This window comes from Podarcis raffonei, chromosome 1, assembly GCF_027172205.1.
Source record: "Podarcis raffonei isolate rPodRaf1 chromosome 1, rPodRaf1.pri, whole genome shotgun sequence".
In the NCBI taxonomy this organism is placed as follows: domain Eukaryota; kingdom Metazoa; phylum Chordata; class Lepidosauria; order Squamata; family Lacertidae; genus Podarcis; species Podarcis raffonei.
In genome coordinates, this window is record NC_070602.1 from 107,593,572 (window position 1) to 107,614,387 (window position 20,816).

At 41.4% G+C, this 20,816-nt stretch overlaps 1 protein-coding gene across 10 annotated transcripts in view; it reads right to left on the reverse strand.

Moving 5' to 3' along the window:
* Positions 1-20,816, reverse strand: part of KCNH7 (potassium voltage-gated channel subfamily H member 7) — a 253,924-nt gene that overhangs the window by 56,841 nt on the left and 176,267 nt on the right. For 4 of the 10 annotated variants that reach the window (XM_053408399.1, XM_053408375.1, XM_053408367.1 and 1 more), the window contains 3 exons: positions 19,144-19,164; positions 18,516-18,539; positions 15,683-15,897 (listed from right to left, as the gene is read on the reverse strand). In XM_053408399.1, the coding sequence (XP_053264374.1) occupies positions 15,683-15,897; positions 18,516-18,539; positions 19,144-19,164 (260 nt within the window). The remainder of the gene's footprint in view (positions 1-15,682; positions 15,898-18,515; positions 18,540-19,143; positions 19,165-20,816) is intronic. The other 6 variants (XM_053408431.1, XM_053408419.1, XM_053408390.1 and 3 more) reach the window with 3 other exon arrangements.

Sequence of the window (20,816 nt, forward strand, 5' to 3'; positions counted from 1 at the left end):
GAGACCTGCAGGTGTAGGACAGTATACAAATTGAATTAACAAAAACTTCCATGGCCTTTGTCCTTATCAGCTGACAAGGTGGTGTGCCAGAGATTCCCAACAAGAGGGAAGAGGTCAAAGGGACAAAAATGGGGAAGGATGGGTAGTGACTACTTCTGTCCTGCTGGCCTGAGTCTGGCAGGGCTAGGATTTGGTGGGTTGATCACCTTTTTTCTTCTCTCCTTTTTCCCTACACACATTTACCTAAAAGTAAGCCCCATTGATTTTAATAGGGCTTACTGCTGAGAACTGAATAGGATGAATGGATGAACAGGATTACACTTTAAATATTCATATAGAAAAGACAATAAAACCCTGTGAATCAGCTTTGTTTCTGGAATAAAGTACAGTGTAGACAGATTAAGTCTAGGATGGTTGAAAGCATACTCTTATGCAGCTGATGAAGTGGGCTTTTGTCCATTAAAGCTGTTGTCATAATGCATTTTGTACTCTTTAAGGCAGGAGAGGCTGACTGATGGTGCTCCAAACTCCAGCTCTTAACACCCCAGCCAGCATGGCCAATGTTCAAGGAAGATGGGAGCTGAACTACAGGAATAGCCACCTTTCATTCAAGCTGACACTGGCCCTTTGTTGTTTTTGAGCTGCAACCAGTATTGTGATATAGAAAAAAAAAAGCAGCCACAATGACTAGGCATTGTCATCACCAGCACTCTGCACATATTGTACTACAGATAAAATGAATATATATTTTTAAAAATGCTGGTAATTTCTTAGGGTTTTTTTTATAGAAAAGAAATATTGTCATTTCGATTGGGTTTAAAATCCAAAGCTAAATGCCACCACAACTGCTTCAAATAACACTTATGTTCTCTGAGGTTGAAAAGGCAGTTTGATTTTAATGCTGTCATTTTCATTAGTTTGCCTGATTTCTTTTGCACCATAGGATTCTCTTCCCATCTGAATCAACAGGAGTCGCAATTCCTCTCTGCTTTGTCTCCATTGAAGTCATCAGGCTGTATCCAGCCAAGCCAATTTCTTCCATTTTCTTGTGTAAAAAAAAAAGACTGAAAAACCTGTACTAGCCTGTATCCCCTAAAGAAAAGCCCCAAATCTGAATTTAGCTCCTAAACTAAGCCAAACGTTACCCTGGATGACAATCGCCATTTCATTCTTGATGACATGAGGAACCAAACAAACTGCATTGCATTTTAGAGAATAGCAGGAAAAATAATCTTGATCTTTACCATATACAACCTGAATGCAAATTCTCTCACAGCATCAAAGACATTTGAATTTTCACCGGAAAGGCAACTCACTAATATCACATGGCCAATAGGGTTTTAGCAACAGCCATCCCCCCACTGAGTATTTTTATGTAGCAAAATTTGACACATATGCCTTATTTGTCTTAAAAGAATCAATCTGTTCCAAAATCAGGTTAATGGCACCTGCAAAATACCCAACACATCTTTGTTTTAGTTGCACTGAGTGTACCCCAATATTCTTTAAAGTAACATGCACTGTATTTAAGAAATTGAGGCTGCAATCTTATACACACACTTACCTGGAAGTAAGTCTAATTTGTCTCAGTGGGAATTACCTCTGAGTAGACATGTATAAGATTGCACTACACAGTGCTTTTTTTCTTTCTTTCTAAAATAATGTTTAGGGGTACTCTCATTTTCCTACTCATATTGAAATACTGCCCCTCAATGAGGCCAAACTTAGATTCACAAAATGTTTAGGGGTATGCGTACCCCTGCGTACCCCCCAGAAAAAAGCACCAGCACTGCATATTGCTGACACACCCAGCTATTGAAACTGACACTCAGAGTGAAAATAAAAATGCATTGAGATATGTAAGAGGCTGAAAAGTAAGTCTCAAGTTCACTTTATCATTTGTTAACCATTTAAAGCAACCATTTTGAATTAATGGAACAGTGGCTCCCCAAAAACGTCACATTTTAGAGACTCCCAATGGGGCAGTTAAAATGCTGCAAAGTTGAGGCCTTTTAATAATAATAATAATAATAATAATAATAATAATAATAATAATAATAATTTGTACCTCGCCCATCTGGCTGGGTTTCCCCAGCCACTCTGGGTGTCTTCCAACAAAGATTAAAAATACATTAAAATGTCACACACATTAAAAACTTCACTTGTGCAAGCTTCCTCCCTCAGGTTTGTGATTAGACAGAAAATGGCAGCGTGCGAATCTGATCTGCTGAATCTGATTTCCGCAATAATTCATTCAGTTTTCAGAAATGCTCCTGTGATTGCATAAAACGCAGCTGTATCCATCCATAAAGCATTGTTTTATTGCAGGTTCATGCCCTACTCCGTATGATTCCGCACCAAGGGATGACTGTGAAGGACTAAACTTTGGAAAATGTGAGTTGTTTCAATTGGGAGACCAGGGTTCAAGTTCCTGCTTGGCCATGAAGTTTGCTGGGTCATCTTGGGCTAGACACTTCCTCTCAGCCTAACCTACCTCACAGGTTTGCTGCAGTGGCGTAGCGTGAGGGGTGCAGGGGGGGCCGGCCGCACTGGGCGCAACATCTGGGGGGGGGCACGCTCGCACTTGCAGCTCTCTGCCCCTACCTGGCTCACTCACTCTCTCTCATTGCAGTGCTGGCTGTGCGAATCCGATCCGAGCCGCCGGGTCACCGCCCACTGTGGAGGGGGTGGGTGCCAGGCGTGCGGTGCGGAGAGAGAGCGAGGGACTATCTGGGGGAGGGACAGTGCAGCGGCCGCCCAGCGCAGCGCTGAGCGCGGGAGAGAACCACACCAGACCAGACCAGGCAGCAGCAAGAAGAAGCTGGCAGCGGCGGCAGGTTAGGGGTTAGGGGGCGCAAATTACTTGCCTTGCCCCGGGTTAGGGGGCGCAAATTACTTGCCTTGCCCTGGATGCTGACAACCCACGCTACGCCACTGGTTTGCTGTGAAGATTAAATAGAATAGAACCATGAATGTCACCATTAGCTCATTGCAAGTCTCCCTCCCTCCCTCCCTCCCTCCCTCCCTTCCTCTCTCTTTCCTCTTTCATCCCAATTTAGGATTGAATCCCAGTTTACTCTAGAGAGAAGCCCCTCTGCAATTATATCTGCAGGAATCTCAATCAAACTTAATGCGGACCTTGTTATCTGAATGCAAGAAGAAGTTTGGAGAAGTCTCACATTAGCATTTATTTTTTTTGCTGCCACTAAACAGTAAATCAATATTATCATACTCATATTAAATTCCTTTGGGCTCAGAAAGTACATGACATGAACTAATACCCATACAATTTATTACAACCTCAGTGCTGGATTTAATTAGCTAGTACAACCCATAGGGGGGGGACAAGTCTGCAGAAGAAAAGACTCTGATTATTGACCAGCTAATGCTCTCAAACTCCCAATTAGAGTTAAACATTTCTAAAGAGAATGAATTTAGGGTTTAATATAATTGGACAGGGCAAACGGTTTCAAATCAGAGCACTCAGGAATGGCAAAACATCGCATCCCAGAGACCAATAACATGCAACGTGCTGTTCCGAATTGCCATTGTGAGGTGCGCTGTGACTTTTTTAGGTCTCTGAAATGCTACAGTTTAATGAGCGAGAGACTATAATTAGAGATGCTTTTGGATGGCTGTGATGACAGCTGTATCACCTTTGGACTTAATCAGCTGGAAATGAACATGCACCACTTTCGATTTTGGCACCCAAAGCTGCCCTTTTGAAAATACAGAACTTTTAGGGGGTTTTGGGGGGGGTAGGAGAAGAGTGGCATTTTTTGAGACTTTTCCAGGAAAGCCTCAAAGGGACTTGACTGAAAGCACTACGAAGTCCTAGAAGGGCAAGTGTGGAGAAGCTCTGTGATCTTGGGCTAAAAAGCTCTGTAGTAACGAGGAAACCCCAAAGGGACAGTCTAGAAATGTTTAACCTTCTGAGGAGCCATACAATCCCAAAATGAATGAATGGTTCATCTCAATGATGTTGTTTCCCACTACCTACCACTACCAACCATTTTTGTGCATATGTATGTATTATGTCACATTTCTGTTGGTAATAATCGGACTACACAGTCACTCAAAAGCATATCAGGATGCACCCAAGAAGATATTATGACATTGAAATCAAACTTCAAGTCTAACTCTAGCTATGTATAGCTATCAGTGTGCCATGAGCTGTGTGCAGGCAGAAGTCTTTAATATTAGTGCCGTACTGAAAATAGGGATGGGGAGAAATTCACTTTAAATCCAAATTTATCAAATTTTCACTTACTGCAATGATACAAGAACAAAAAAAGCCATCCTTTGAAATTTGCTGTTATCCGAATTTTGTGACACAGTGCTCCAACCAAACAATGGAGAATGTTCACAAAACAATGTTCATAAAACTGCATGTTAGACGAAAGTGTGCATAAAAATGAATATATTTGCAGGATTAATATGTAACAATTCATTATATTAGAAACTGAAAGCAATGAAATTAGTTCTGATCCTAAAACAATCCTAACCACACTTACAAAGGAGTAAGTCCCAATGAACACAGTGGGATTTACTTCTGAATAAGCTTGAATAGGGACGTGGGTGGCGCTGTGAGTTAAACCACAGAGCCTAGGACTTGCTGATCAGAAGGTTGGCGGTTCGAATCCCCATGATGGGGTGAGCGCCCATTGTTCGGTCCCAGCTCCTGCCAACCTAGCAGTTTGAAAGCACCTCAAAGTGCAAGTAGATAAATAGGTGCCACTCCGGTGGGAAGGTAAACGGCGTTTCCATGCACTGCTCTGGTTCGCCAGAAGCGGCTTAGTCATGCTGGCCACATGACTCCCTCGGCCAGTAAAGCGAGATGAGCGCCGCAACCCCAGAGTTGGTCACGACTGGACCTAATGGTCAGGGGTCCCTTTACCTTTTAAGCTTGAATAGCTTTCCAGTGTTAACGTATTTATAAGCTATTACTCTATAGCCCTGAAGCAACACCCCCTCCATGAAGAGAAAGTTTGTTTTTGTCGTCCATTTTAAATACTTTATATAGCAACATTTATTGTTATTATGCGTTATGCCTTACTATGACTCAGATTAATTAAAAGGAAAAGTAGCTCTAAGCCGGAGGAGTTGCTTTTGCTGGACGATCTAAAATTACTTTCATGCTGGTGGGCAAATGCATCATTCAGGTAATGTCTCGAAGCAAATAGATTTACTCTGTATGCTTAAGTAGACTATAAATCCTACTCCACTGATTTGAAGGATATCAGTGAAACAGGTGTGACCGACTGTTTCCTTTTCAATGAGTGCTAATGGGAGAAAGTTTGCAACATTTTTCTTACCTATATTTATCTGCATTTTATGAGACACCTTAGTCAGGAGCAACCAACCAACCAAGCATGATGTCCCTCCCTCCTGCTTCTTCTCTCTCCCATTAACCCGCCACTCTTGTTTCCTCGCAATATTCATATTGAATTAAACAAATGGGGTCTTTTTAGCATGTGCTTTACTAACCAAGAGCTATGAACTGCAAAGGAATACACCCTTATTGATTGCCTCCATAGTCTCAACACCCTTATTAAGAAGCATATTCTATTCACCCAACAAGCAATTAAGTAAGATTTAAAGAATTGCTGTTCGATAAAGCGTAATGTAGTTTCATTCTCAAGTTGCTACTGCTCTGTATAGAAAGTTATTTTCCCATCCCTTTCCACATCGCCATGATTTCTGTGGATCCTACCCCTTGGTTCAGAACTCTTCTCTGAACCCACAGAAATGGGTTGATTCAAATCCCTGTCTGGATAGGTAGCTATTACTTTCTTTCTTTCCACCTTTCCAGATATTTAGCATAAGTTACTACATAGCCAAATCACAGTAAAGCTTTTTAACTAGTTTGGACTAGTGGAAGTTTTGGTGGGCAAATAAAGTAGAGTTGCGTAAGAGTTAAATATATAATTAGTTTTGCATACTATAATTATGATTTGACAAGTTAAGTTGCATATTGTTTCTTTAAGTTTTTAAGTCGAGTTGCATTCCATATTCTGTTCTTTTTTCCCTTTTTCTGTTTTCCTTATAATCGTTATCTGCACATACGGTTCTGTTTATGTCATTATTTTACAAGTTGCAATCCATTCACTGACCTTCTGTTGCCATTGTTTTTAAAATAAATGTTTTCTAACAGATTTTGGCTTCTCAAGTCCTGTCTGCTCTCACCCGTTATGGCAATCCAATCTTCAGTATGGAAAGTCCGGCCAGCTCCCCGGGCAGAAGGGCAATTTGAACATAAGCCTGATGCTCCCCTCCCATGTACTGGTTTCAATACATAACTTGCTAATATCTAAACCTGCCTGGAAATGAATAAAGTGGCCATTTTTTGAACCTAAGATCCGGAATCTCTTCCTGCCAAAGAGTTTAGCTGAAGCAGGGCAAACTGAGCTTTGCTCCACTGAAGCCAAAGAAAACTTAGTAATAGGGAGTTGGGTATAACACCACTAAAATTCTCATAAACCCTTCTTACCCCCCATAAATCCTGCACAAAGCATGGGCTGGAGACAGATCCAGCTTGTAAAATGCTAGAATGCTACAGATCTTTCCAGATCATATCTAACACTGTGCCCCACTGCTGGAGAAGGGCAATGCATAAAATTAAATGTACAATGCTTAATAATAATAATAACGGAGTTCAGAGCAGGGTGGGAGTTTGCCTAGCTGGCAAATGTTCACTTCACCACTGTTATGTAAAGGGGTTTGCATCAAGCTAAGGCTGTGTTCACAGTGAATGTAAAATACATTCAAAACGCTTTCCTTCCCTCAAAGAATTCTGGGCCCTGTAGCTTACCTCTCACAGAGTTACAAATCCCAGCAACCCTTAACAAACCACAGTGCCCATAATTTTAGAGGGAACGAATGTGATTTGAATGTACTTCAAAAAATGCAATGTGTAGGCAGCCTTAGTGGAACCAAGTGAGTTAGCAAAGCAGACAGGGGAAATATCTCATGGCCAAAGTAGATGTGAAGCTTCTCATGGAGTTTGGTATTGTGTGGCTGTGGTTATTTAAACTAAAGAGATGGCATAAGAACCATGGCATGTGTGTGTTTTAGCTCTTTGTGTCCACCATGGTCCCTATTAGCAGTACTATTTTTCTAGAAAAAGAGGTGCCTGAAGTCACCATGAACACCTACCTCGTTCTTTTAGAATGGCAATGGTGCCCAACTGAGTTCTGGCAAGTTCCGGCTGGAAAAAAGTCCCTGTCAATTAGAATTGCAATGGTAGGAAAGGTTCCATTGGTGCCAATCTGCATTTTGCTGACACATGAAACTTCCTGTGTCTCTATTACACATTCAACATCACCAAGAAGCCTAGTAACTTATGATTAATGATTTATACTAAAGCTTTTAAGCATACTATAAAATTGTCTTTATGCGTAGAAAACAGTAAATGCCATATTTGGAGAAGAACACGTTGCCTCTTAAGAGATGCCTGGTTTTATGGGAGAGGTTCATAGAGCAAGCCAAAGAGAATGTTCTGTGGGAGGAACTCCTTCAGAACATTCTTTTGCTGCACTTGGGTTTCAAATGCCCAGTAGCCACACACTGGATGAACTACTGAAAGCAACAACAATTATTTACCGTATTTTTCACTCTATAAGACACACCAGACCACAAGACGCACCTAGTTTTGGGAGGAGGAAAACAAGAAAAAAAATATTCTGAATCCCAGAAGCCAGAACAGCAAGAGGGATCACTGCGCAACGAAAGCAGCAATCCCTCTTGCTGTTCTGGCTTCTGGGATAGCTGTGCAGCCTGCATTTGCTCCATAAGATGCACACACATTTCCCCTTACTTTTTAGGAGGGAAAAAGTGAGTCTTATAGAGCAAAAAATACGGTATTTCCTGTATGTCTGTGGAAAATTTCTCAAAAAACCCACTTCTGTCTATTGCAGACAGGGACATGGGGAGAGACTTGCCAGCAAGGAGCCAGATAAGCAAACCCGCCCCCCGAAAAAAAGATCAAATTATCTCTCAAGAAAACTAAATTTTGTGTTCATAATTGATGTGAGTCATCATGCCATCACACTGCTGAAGGTGTCTCTTAGTTAGCATGGAGCAGACCGTCCTCTCTGCATGTATGTATGGATCAGCCCTCGCAAAGCAATCACCAGATAGAAATTCCATACAATCAATTGTCATTAGGATGCATTTCAATGGAGACTGAGAGTCTTTAGGGAATGAGACATCAGGTATGATCATGCTTATGCAAATGAAACCGAAATTTCATTATTCACTTCTGTCCTGCTGCTCCACCGATGTGCCCACAGCGTGAATAAAAGAACAATACACTATAGAGATAGAAGCACAATTACTGAAAACCATCTAAAAACAGTGAGAGTCTACCTAAGAGAAAATCATCAGCAGATGTTACAATTGGCAGCATTTAAAGCATTGGAAACATTCTCCTCAATATTCGTTTATTTTTGGCTTTTGTATGCTGCCTCTTAACATTATGTTCTTTGACTTGCAATAAATAGTAACGTTCCTCCTGGTTTCTCCCCTAGAGTCATCCTTTAAGAAAACAACGGAAAACAAATTATTGGGAATTCAAATTATGCTATTGCACATGCAGGAAGTCTATAAAGTAGTGGTGCTACAGGTGGGCTGTTTAGTTGTGCAAAATTTGGCTGCTATCCTGCACTTCCTAGTGTAATTATCTAATGTCAGTCTGATAAGAAAACTGACTGGAAAATCACAGTTGAAAGTGAGGGATAACAACCACTATCTTGCAAGGTTATGTAACCTCTGTGTCAGCATATCAGGATAAATGCTCAATAAGCAGGCAATGTTGAGCAACATCGGTGCATGTTTTGTGCAAACTTAATGGCTCAATGAACAGTGAGCCTGGAAGCTCCTTAAGTCTGACCCACTTTAGGCTAAGCAATGCCCGGTAGACATGAAATCCAAACAAAAATGGTCCCCTGGAGATCCAATTGGATCTCCTGGATTCTATTCATACACAGCAATATTTTCATGACAAAAACTGTGCTTTCCTGTTAAATGTGTTTCTTTTGAGTTTAACATCATGTGCCTGCTAATCTTTCCTAAATTGATTCTTTTAAACTCTCTGATCGTTCATTAACTGCCTGTCTTCCAGAACTTCTAATGGAAACCTGTTGGTTAGATGTTTTCAATTAGCACAAGTTCATTCATGAATCAGTTCTTCAGTTAAAACAGCCGAATGCTTGCCTAATAGAATTTATTTTCCTGATTTGGCCTAATTGACCCTGAAGACTGAAATGGCGCTTCTGAAGACAAGTAGGAAGGTTTTACACACTGCTAAAAGAGAGGGGGGGAATGCTCTATTATTGTAATATTCCCTCCTTCCGATGCCCTCAGACAGGTACGTAGAGATAACTTGTACCTGTGTTCAAGATGACATGTGAACAAGTCCAACGGGAGTGGGGGAATATGGGCCTACCGGAGATCTCTTACACACAACTGACAAAAACATGGGTTAGGCTCCTGGATTACTTACACAGAATATGAAGGCAAAGGAGAGCTTTTGACAACATGTGTGTGAGAGAGCATGTGTGTTCAGGCACAGGCACTTACATAGCTACACATGCTAAGGTGATGATCCTTAGAATGTGGAGTGTCCCTGTTTTCACCTAGAAAATGTCTGGTGGCCTGCGTGATGCAACAGGTGCAGTATAAAACCATCTTGCTTTCTAAAGACCACAGGGCAGACCTGCATGGCAGGCTGATTTAACTCCAGCTGCATAAACAACGGAGTGTCTTTTACAGGATTAGGCCTCCTGCCTTAACGCTGCTTCCCATAAGGAAGAAAGCACCATTAAAAAGGCCACTGATCCCCTTTCAAGAGAAAGATGCCACGTTTGTAATTTTTGAAAACATCCAGGCTTTAAAGCCCATTCTCCAATCTCTTGTCCCTGGCTTAGGCTTTCATCTCTGCACACCTGCACACCATTGTGATTTGTTAGCATTTTGTACCCACTTAATGATTTCACAGGTGCAAGACATGGAAGAATCAGCCCATTGATCTCTGCTGCTGGGCCCATCTCCGCAAAGCGTACATCCCCCCTCACATTTCCTCCTCCCTCCCTTCCAACACAGCTGTTTTTCCACATCTTTGTTGCATAATTACACTTTGGAAATGATAGTGTAATTAAGCACACTTAAATCATTACCATAATTAGGACCTGTGTTGCAATTATTAAAAAAAAAAGTTTTGTAACTATGTAACCCCAATAAAAGCTGAAATCTTAACTGGAGGAAGGTATTAAAAATTAACGTAGAAGAGCAACATTTTCCACGTGGTGTGTGTATCTTCCTTTCTCATCAGGAACAGGAAGAGAGAAAGAGAGAGACAGGTGACAAGAGAGACACCGTAACTGAACAAATCACAGGGACAACAAAGTAATGAAGTGGCATTAAGCTTACATTACTAGGATGATTACAGGCATAATTGGAAAATACAGATTAAACCTTAAACTTTCTCGGTAATTAAGGAGCAATTCCTTAGGGGCTGGTCACACAAACCAATTTTGTAGTTCCACAGTGATCCTCTATGACTATGTTACACTACAAGAGTTGTGGGAATGGCTTGGATACAAAAACGGCTCCAGAAATGGAAACAGTCCCCTGAAGTTCTCAGGAAGTTCTCTGTCCCAGGACCCAGCTACACAGCTGAACATAAAATGTTTTAAATGTGTTGTAAAGTGCAATATATAAATGTGACACTAGATGGCGATAGTGAGCTATGAAAAATTCAGTGTGTTTTTCAAAACTTATATATATATATATATATATATATATATATATATATATATATATATATATATAATAGCATTTTCACAGCATTTTTAAATATGTGTTTTGAGTCCACCTCTGTCTCTGTCCCCGTCTCTCTGTCTCTCTCTGTGTGTGAGAGACAGAAAGAGATGGGGAGGGCAGGGAAAACGAAAATGTTATGTACTATTGTGCCTCTTTCTTCAAAGTTTGAGGGTCAGAATCTCCTTTAAAAAAAAAATCATTAAAAAGGGAGGGATGTCAGGTTTTTGCATTTCAGCTTTTTTTTAATAAAAGGTACTTTTTTGTGCCCTAGGGAAGACTTGTCTCTTCCTGACAATCACTGCCAAGACCCCATCTGAACTTGTCAGTGTAAAATATGTAGCAACTGGGCTGTTCTTCTGAGCTGGTTGTCAAGAAAGATGAATAGGACAGAAGGATATAAAAAGCAAATTGATACCCACTCCCTTGCCCAAGAGTTATAGTCTGGCTTAGGACATCTGGAAATTAGGTGGTATATGATGAAGTGCACAGTTCACAAGATTCTCTTCTTAGGCTGCTTTCCACTGCCATTAGCTATACACTATGGAATTAACCTTGTCCTCAAGATTTCAATCTACAGCATGGAATAAGGTAATTCTAAGTATAGCTATATTTAAATTCCTGCTTCACCATATTGTTTAGAACACGGGTTGCCAACCTATTTGGACTCCGAATTTTGAGAGTGTTCTGTGGGTGCCAGTCACAAAATGGCTTCCATGGGGATGTGGTGTAAGCCAGAGTTTTTTTTCCAGGCAGAACTCACTGGAACTCAGTTCCAGCACCTCTCAGATTGCTCACCATTGCCAATATAAGAGAACAAGGGAGGCGTTCATGGTGAACTCTGGCACCTCTTTTTCTAGAAAAATAGCAAAATTAGGGAAAAAATTAGGCTCTCCCAAACCCAGACAACTCACTGTTTTTCATGGGATTTCAGCCGCGTCCTGCTGGCACTGATTGTGGAGATACAGCTGTTAATGGCACAATAATCCAGTTTCCCCCAATGCCAATTCCAAACCTTGGCTGCCATCCTTTATCCACTTAACTGGCATTCATCCCCATTAAACAAAAGTGACTGACTTCTGAGTAGACATGCTTGCCATTATGCTGCAAGTTAACTATACATTGATTCCTTCACGAGTGCCTGGCTTTAGGTCCTGCACAGTAGCTGATATACTGAGACCTCTTTGCAAAGTTTTTATGTTTTGCATTTGCCACCTGGGGAGGGGATTATTATACACCTTCCCACATTATTGCATAGTATCATTTGCAGAAAATAATATCTAGGGGTCTAGGGATGATCTGAACTCAAACAGACACACCACAGGAAAGATGCATCTTGACTACAATCTGGCTTGTCTCATCTCACGGAAATCGCTTACTGTAGAAGGGTTCCTGCACATTTTGCTTTATAACTTTCCTTTCAGTAAGGCTATACTTTTATTTTTTAAGTTGAAAGCTTTGAGTCTGCAGCCGTTGTCCTAGGGGGTATCAATGAAGGACTTCAGAGGTGTCATGGGACCCACAAACAATGTGCTGACAACCCCTGATTTAGGATTCACCAGCAGTTAGCCATTTTAGCATGCCAACACAAGCACACACTCAATCCTTTTGGAATAGCACATAACGCACAACTAAAATGCATCCACCAAAATGACAAACACAGATAACATTTACAACTTAATAAATTCACAGAACTTAATCTTCAGACAGTGGGACAGATCACCAGTGCTGCTAATTCCTATTTGGAAAATTTGCATACTGAATAATTACCACCTGGAATAACAAATGCTGTGTGAGGCAGACTGGATTGGACAGGTGATAAATATTTGCACATCTGGTAGTATTAAAATGGGGGGGGGACTGTGCTAAATCAAAAAGATCCACTGAACACCCCACCACCTGTTCAGTTGGCCTCACATGCTTCTTTTTGTTTCTTTCCCTTGCAACATTAAAATTATGTACTGACATTCTCCTTCCATTGGTGGCTGGCACAGTAGGCTGGGTGTCACTTACATGGCCCCACTCTATAACCACATGGCATGCTGCTGATAACTGAGAGGGCAGGTTGGTGCAGTGAAAGGAAGAGTCAGGAGTGTCAGATTGGCTCTGCTGCTGCTCTCGCACTGTGTTGACCTTTCTGCCACCTTGCCTCTCACCCTCCCAGTTACCAGAAGTGACCACAGCATTGGGAAGCCAAGTTAGCAATGTCCCTCCTGCTTCATCCCGCTGGCTACTGCTATATTTTTCACTGAAGTTCTTCAAACTTTACTCTGCCCTTCTCTGCCCAGGAAGATCAAAGGCAAGGCCGCAGCATCAATAAAAGGAAGGGACACCACATTTTCTTTATGTGGCAGAAGAAAGTGACGTGAACGACGAAGAGCAAATGTGTGACACCGTCACTGCCAATAGGTGTAGCATTTAAGGCCATGGGATGCAATGTTGACACCCCTTCATGTATATGAACATAAGGAGCTGCCTTATATCAGATCAGACAATTTGCCCATCTAGCCCAGGACTGTCTTACTCTGACCAGCAATGATTGTCCAGGGTCTTGGGCAAAGGTCTTTCCCATCACCTGCAACCTGAAGGTTCAGGATAAAGGGTCAGTGTGATGGGGAAACCTCAGATGGGTTGTAACAGTCCTGTCAAAACGGGAACAACTCTAAATTTCAGGGGTTCCTCAAACTCTAAGCAGATGGAATAGACTGCCAGTTCAGAGTAGCATAGGAAGCTGTCTGATGCCAAATCATTCGCACACCTGATCTAGCTCAGAATTGTCCACACCAGGTGTGCGAAACCTTTGGCCTGCCAGATATTGCTGAACTACAATTCCCAATGGTCAACGGCCATAGATGATGTAGTTCAAAAACATCAGGAGGGCCAAAGGTTAGCCACACCTGGTCTATATTGACAGGTAGCTTTTGGATAGGGCTCTCTTCCAGCACTATGTGGAGATGCTGGGATTTGAAGCTGGGACCTTCTGCAAGCAAAGCAGATGCTGTACCACTGAGCTATGACCCTGCCCCAAGTTCCTTGGGGGCAGAGACCTGTCTTCTCGTACTCTGTAAAGTGTCACACACACAGCGTGCTGAAGGCACTGAGCACACAAAAACTGGGAATGATGAATGAGAAAAGGTTATACGTGGGAAGGAAACCACTCCTTGATTCTTTGTTTCTTTCTCATCCTCAGAAGAAATACTGTAGTTGTAAAGCAAGCAACAGGACCAGAATTTTACAAAACTATAAAGAGAATAGAAACATGAGATAAATTGCCCTGGAAGTATTCTGTGAAGTATTCTTGGCATCTTGGGGAGCACTTCAAATTTAATTTTAAATTTAGTGAGCTGTAGAGTTCCTGGCAAGTCAGACTGTCCTAAACTGATTCTGCCAGGGTCTTGTATAAATGTGTAAATGATTATGTTATTGTGTAGATCAATTCCCCCCCTTTAAGACACTAATCTCTGATATGGAATAGCTAGTGAATTGGAATTGCGTATTTTGGCATTAATTTATCACACCAGCATGAAGGTGTGTGTGAGAGAGGGGGGGGGGGAGAAACTGGATTTATGCTATCTATACAAGTAGATTCTGCAAATACGCAGCAAAATGATCTCCATGTTCAACAAGACATTCTGGATTAGACCGAGAAGAGACTAAGTGTGCTTCCAGATGGGTGTTTATTGTGAATGAGTGCTCCTCATGCGGGCAAGTTTTTTGCCGTGCCCACACAATGTTGTTGGCACCCAAATTCCAGTTGATGTTTTCCCCATTTAATCCCGATTTACTTTTTCAGGGGAAAATCTGGTAAGAAAAAAAGAGAACATGTTGCCAATGACCTATCTGTGTTAGGTCAATGGCCCGTTTGCAAATTATGTTCTCAAAATATTTTACAAGTGTCAAACAAAGTACAATGTTTGGAGCATCATTTGAAAAAATAGACAAAACTAGTTAGGTTCAAGCTGTTGGTTGATCTCCAGACAGAAAGAACCAATTTGTCCCCTTTCTCTCACTTTCTCCAGTAGCTATACATTTCTTGAAGAGGAAGAGAAATGTAACAGTCATATGAAAATGTTTCCCAGTGTCACAGTCAAGGCAGAAGAAAGATCATAAGTCCAGAGCTCACCTTATAGCACTGTTGTAAGGATTAAAAAAGGTAAAGGGGACCCCTGACCATTAGGTCCAGTCATGGCCGACTCTGGGGTTGCAGCGCTCATCTCGCTTTATTGGCCGAGGGAGCCGGCGTTTGTCCACAGACAGCTTCCGGGTCATGTGGCCAGCATGACTAAGCCGCTTCTGGCGAACCAGAGCAGCGCACGGAAACGCCGTTTACCTTCCTGCGGGAGCAGTACCTATTCATCTACTTGCACTTGACGTACTTTTGAACTGCTAGGTGGGCAGGAGCTGGGACCGAGCAACAGGAGCTCACCCCATTGCGGGGATTCGAACCGCCGACCTTCTGATCGGCAAGTCCTAGGCCACCCACGTCCCTGTTGTAAGGATTACAGAGATGATAGATATGAAGAATTATCTAAATGAAAATGTTTACTGTAATCAGGCACTGGGGGCATCTCCTGCATAGAAAACTTCATGCACCTTGATGCAAACATATTATTCCTACATCACCAAGGATTTCCCCCATGTAACCCCAGAGAGGACCCACTCCACAGCCTCATTTCTCTTGGTGCATAAAAGAATGTGAAGGAGGCATGTGAATAAATGTGACTGTTTTCTAAAGGACTTGCTTAGAAAAAGAATGCATGAACTAGTCTGAAGACTAAAGCTGGAATGAAATCCGCAACACCACTCACATTAAAACAAATTTTACAGAACCACTCTAAAGTTGATATAAAAGAATATATCCTACCTGTGTCACCTTTTCAGTTACATTGTGTGTTCTGTCTTTCACTTTGGGTGCAATAATTGTTTTCTCTGAAGATGGAGGCGATGAACTTTTTTTTTCATTTTTGATATCGGAAAAGTTCAGAGTGAGCTGGGGGATCTTGTTGATGGTGCTGTATTTGTTGAGGTTTGAATCCGATGTAGATCCTAATAGACTTGACTTGATATGGTTAAAAGGACCTAAAAAAAAAAGAGAGGCCGGAGGGTGGAGATGTCGGTATTACAAAACTCTATTAAGAATTGATGGACTACAGAAATCAGCACCTAACACTGCAATCCTATACGTGTCTACCTAGAATTAAGTCCCATTGAGCTCAATGAGGTTTATTCCCAGGTAAATGGGTATTGGATTGCAGCCTGAAACAGGTAATTCCATGCCTGCAATGTAAAAGACTTAATGGCCCAAAGTGATAGCCTTCTAGCTTAGAACCTGCCAACACTTGCCTACTTGATCCATTTCAAGCATGTAGGTTTCAAGAAAAAATTATGAACTGCTGCAGGCAGATTTTGAAGCAGTTCAAATATCCCAGGCTACACTGAGGGCTTGTCTGTACTTCCGCTTGTTCCATGCCTAGAAAAATTGGAAAACATTATTTCCCCAGGAAAGCACGCTCTTTACTGGTGAATCGGAACAAACAGCAATCTGTACAAAACCTGATTGCCGTTTGTTCCAATTCAGCAGCAAAGAGAGGCTGAGCCATGGATGAGCCCTCATGGATGAGCTTTTAAAGGCAGGAACACAGGAACCCTTTTATATGCAGTGTCAATCCAGAAGCATTTCATGGAGATTAGACAACAACAGCAACAAAATAATAGGTCTGTCAATGACCACTAGTCATGTTGCTATATATAGTAGCAGAGGCAGTATGCTTCTGAATACTACTTGCTGTGGATCACAAGATCACAAGTGGGGAGAAGACTGATCGGGCATCTTTCAATGGCCACTGTACTGCATTATGGGGAAAACAGAGTTGTTTTTACCATGTGGACCTGATCCTGGCTAGCTTCCTTCTGTGGCATTTGGGCACCTGTCAGTGGTATGGTAATGGATAGAGTTGGACTAGGTTCAAATGCCCCTTTAGCCATGAAGCTCAAGAGTGAACAATCTCCCTCTGTTAACTTATCCACAGAGTTGTTGTGTGGGCAGAAGAAGGGTGAGGGAAACTATGACAAATACATACTTCCCTTGTACCTAGATGTTGAGATTGGGGAGAAAAGCCACACAGCACAGTTTCTTCTAATCAGCATTTGTGCTCTCTGAGCACCAACTGAACAAACACTTAATGGATTAAGGTGCCCATTTGGAAAGAATGGGTTGGATCCAACATTGCATGAGCCAAAGGCAAACTTTCTGGCAACCTTCCTCCCTACAGACCCTCTCCTTCAAGTTTATTTGGAGGGTTGGAGAGGAACACTGTGAGTTATGGCGTGTGGGACTGCCGTGGGATGGAGGAATTGCTCAAAATCAAGTACAGGAATCATGCAGTCCACTGACACATGATTATTCTGCCTGATTTGGGGCAATGCTCCCCTCCTAGTACAGCCTACAAATGCCAACAAAAATGGAACAGAACATAGAAATGACTGCAGTTCACATGTTTGTCAGTAGTCAGGAATAGAAATTGGTGAAGTGAATGCGACCATTACTTGTTCACATCATTGTTGTTGTTTAATTACAATACTTAATCAATGAACTTATTTACATTGTTTTGACATTTCCTTTATATTGAAATGAATGACAGTTACATAAGTTACATACATAGTTGCATAAGCTAAGTAACTTACGTAACTTAAATAGTTAAATAGTAGTCAATGAGACAAATAACATAACATTAGTGGAAACCGAATTGTAGCGGAATGAAAACAGTGCTGATTGTAATGACTATTAGTCAGAATGGAAATTAAAGCCTTCTTACATCCCTGCCGCAGCCCCATATGACACAACCCATAGTGTTTGGGAGGTGTCCTCACCCCCACCCTCTTTTCAGGGGACATAGTGAAGAAGAGAGGAAGGGAAGGATATGTTGCACCCACAGCCTTCCACTGGTGCAACTTTGGATACAATCCAATGGATCTCTCTTGGCTCTTTGTGCTATGCTTGCATGATGCACAGTAAGAAAGGGGAAGACAAATACACTAGTGTCTTAAATCTGTTTTCCAAATCTGTTATGCCAAACAATGACTTAAATTAACAGTTGCTTAAAAAGAACACAGACAAAAGTACAAGGTCAAGTACTTTGAAACCAACACCCACTTACAAATATTACTTCACTTACGGAATAGCACCATACTATATCTAAACCACTGCTGATGGACACAAGAAGCAAATGTGTGGGTTTCATAAACCAGTAGCGAGGTGCTGCTTACAGACCTTGGCTCATGCAGGCCATGCACTTTCGACAGGAGACATTTTACCGAGTACACAAACTTTCTACAACATGCATGAAATTGTGAAAAGGCCCCAAAGGTGCAAAAAGCCTCTTTCTTTCTGCCCCGCCTCCCCGCTTTCTGACTCGGCTCCCAAATGTAGGCTATAAATATAATTGTTTAGTTCCCGGAAGGATCCCAGAAGGATTTTTTTTTTAAGAAGGTGTGTTAAGAAAAACATAATGAACTGGATCCAAATTGTACACATTGATGTAGAAAAGGCTCTGTTTGGTTGTCTTTTAGGTTCATTGTCCTGGTGAAAAGGACCGATTCCAGAATGTACTGAATGTGATTAAGAATGCTCTCTGCGTGAAATTGCAAATGAAATTCATGCATGCACATTTTAAGACTACAGTAAGCTTAAACCATACCCCCTGCCATCCAGGAGCGTGAAACTAGTTTTAAGGAGACAAAAGAGGAATAAGTAAAGAACGCCACAAGGGTCCAGATTATTAATTAATTTCCTTGACGTGTAAAAGGCAAAACAGGATTAGATTTTAAACCTATCATTGCTATTAAGGATCATTCTGAGCCAATTTTTCAAGTACTTTTGCAAGTTCATCTCTTGGAAACTTGGGCGTCTGATTTTGCCTACATAAGATTGGTAGCATACCTAGTTCATCTATATAAATGGGCAGCAAAAGCTAAGGACTTTAAGCCCTGTTGATTCCAATGGCAGGCAGCATTAAGCACACGTTCAACTCTCCCGTTCAAATCAACTGGGACCAATGCACAGAACCAATCTGATTTAATAGAGCATATCCATAGTCCGCCCAACCTTTCGGAGCTTTAGTTGATGACTGCTTGTAATGATTTCGTGGCGAGAGCAAAGGGAATCGTGATGCATCCACCAAGCAAAATTTCTACCATGTGCCCAGCCCAATAGAGATCAGCATGAGGAAGTTGCATTTGTACATTTCATATAGCAGGCAAATTAACATGCCAAAGGAATGGGGCTCTCGAAAGCAGTGGACAATAAATTGTACGTGTCTACATTACCTTTGACATTACGGCCATTGTCTGATATTCAGCAGAGTAAAGAAAAGCAGAGGGGGAAAAACAATAAACTCTATATCCAAAGACTCAACAGTGGTTATTTTTGAAAGTGTGTATTTTTTTAATTGAAACTGTTACCCCAACATATGTTCAAAGGGCCCCAATTTTTATTTTATGGAAGCTGCTAATGGGTGAGATCCAAACATCTCTCTGTGTGAGTGGAAAGCACTTGTGTTTACACACAGGGGGAGAGAGGGGCAAGAAGGCCTTCAGGCCAGAAATGATGGCATACTGGAAAGCCCCCAATTTTGAGAAGTTACTGCTTGAAACCTGTCTGGATTCAGGCCTGTGTTTGTACCAAACTGATGATGGGCATGATCCAGCCAGTTACACATATTTAACAGCCCTACTCACTTCAGGATCTATGTAATCGGTAGACCAACACAGAATGTGTTATAAAATATTATATAATGCATTGTAGTAGACCAGGATCGTATGCCATATCCATAGCTGACTTTGAAAGTTTGAAAACTACAGTTAGGACTGTTAATGGGGACCGGGAAGGGAGAAGCCATTATTAATTAATTAATTAAACTTGTATCCTGCCCCATACCTGTAAGGCAGTTCACAACATAACATTTGTAGTGCTTAAGCAGCTGTGCTGCCTCCCTTTTCGTTTTCAGGTACAATTCATGGAATCCTAGAATTGTAGAGTTGGAAGGGACCCTGAGGATCATCTAGTCCAACCCCCTGCAATGCAGGAATATGCAGCTGTCCCATCTGGGGATCAAACCTGCAACCTTGGCATTATCAGCACCACGCTCTGACCAACTGAGCTATGTCCAGGGAGAGTATATCGTGGGATCTACTGCCTCAGGTGCCAAAATCACTTGGCCTTAGATGCAATCCATCCTGGGCCAGCCCTGACTGACTCTGATGGACTTTCAGTACCAGGAAGAAACCATTTTATTATTACAAGCTAGCTAGCTAGCTAGCCTTTAGTTTGTTTCTTTGTTTGCACACATTTTAAATCCATGGTAGAACTGTTGTGAAGACCAGAGATTCACAGAAGATTGGTGTAAATTTACGGACTATTTGCAAAGTAATTGTGATGACCAGATTACATTTGTAGGTTTGCAAGAAGTTTCGTGAGGTGAATAATTTGAATTATTGCATAATTGGACAAAAGGGAGGCATTAGTTAAGATAATTAAAGGCAATATGAATTTAAGAAATGCAGAAGAAACGATAAAAATGGGGGATCATCAGAGGTGTTGATGGAAGTCCAAAAAGATTGTATAAGATGTGAAATTTTGTGGTATGTATGACTATTAATATGTTTTAAAATGAATAAAAATTATTTATATAAAAAAAGAATTGCTGTTTTATTCTGTTCTTTATTTCTTCTGCTTATTTTGATTTTGCTGTCAGTTTTAGCATGATTTCCCCATGCTGCTGCAAGGAAATTATTATTGTTTTAAGCTGAAGAGTAGCCAATTTTTAGGAAACATTATTCACCAAACCAACAGGAGAGCGAAAGATCCAAGGAGTCAGACTCTAACATACAGTGGTAGTTTATCCACAATTGGCTTTCCTCTGCTTTTTCCAGGCACGCTCCACGATTTAAAGCTCTGTGTCCGAGTGCCCCATGAAAACCAACTCTTTAAAGCTCCATTG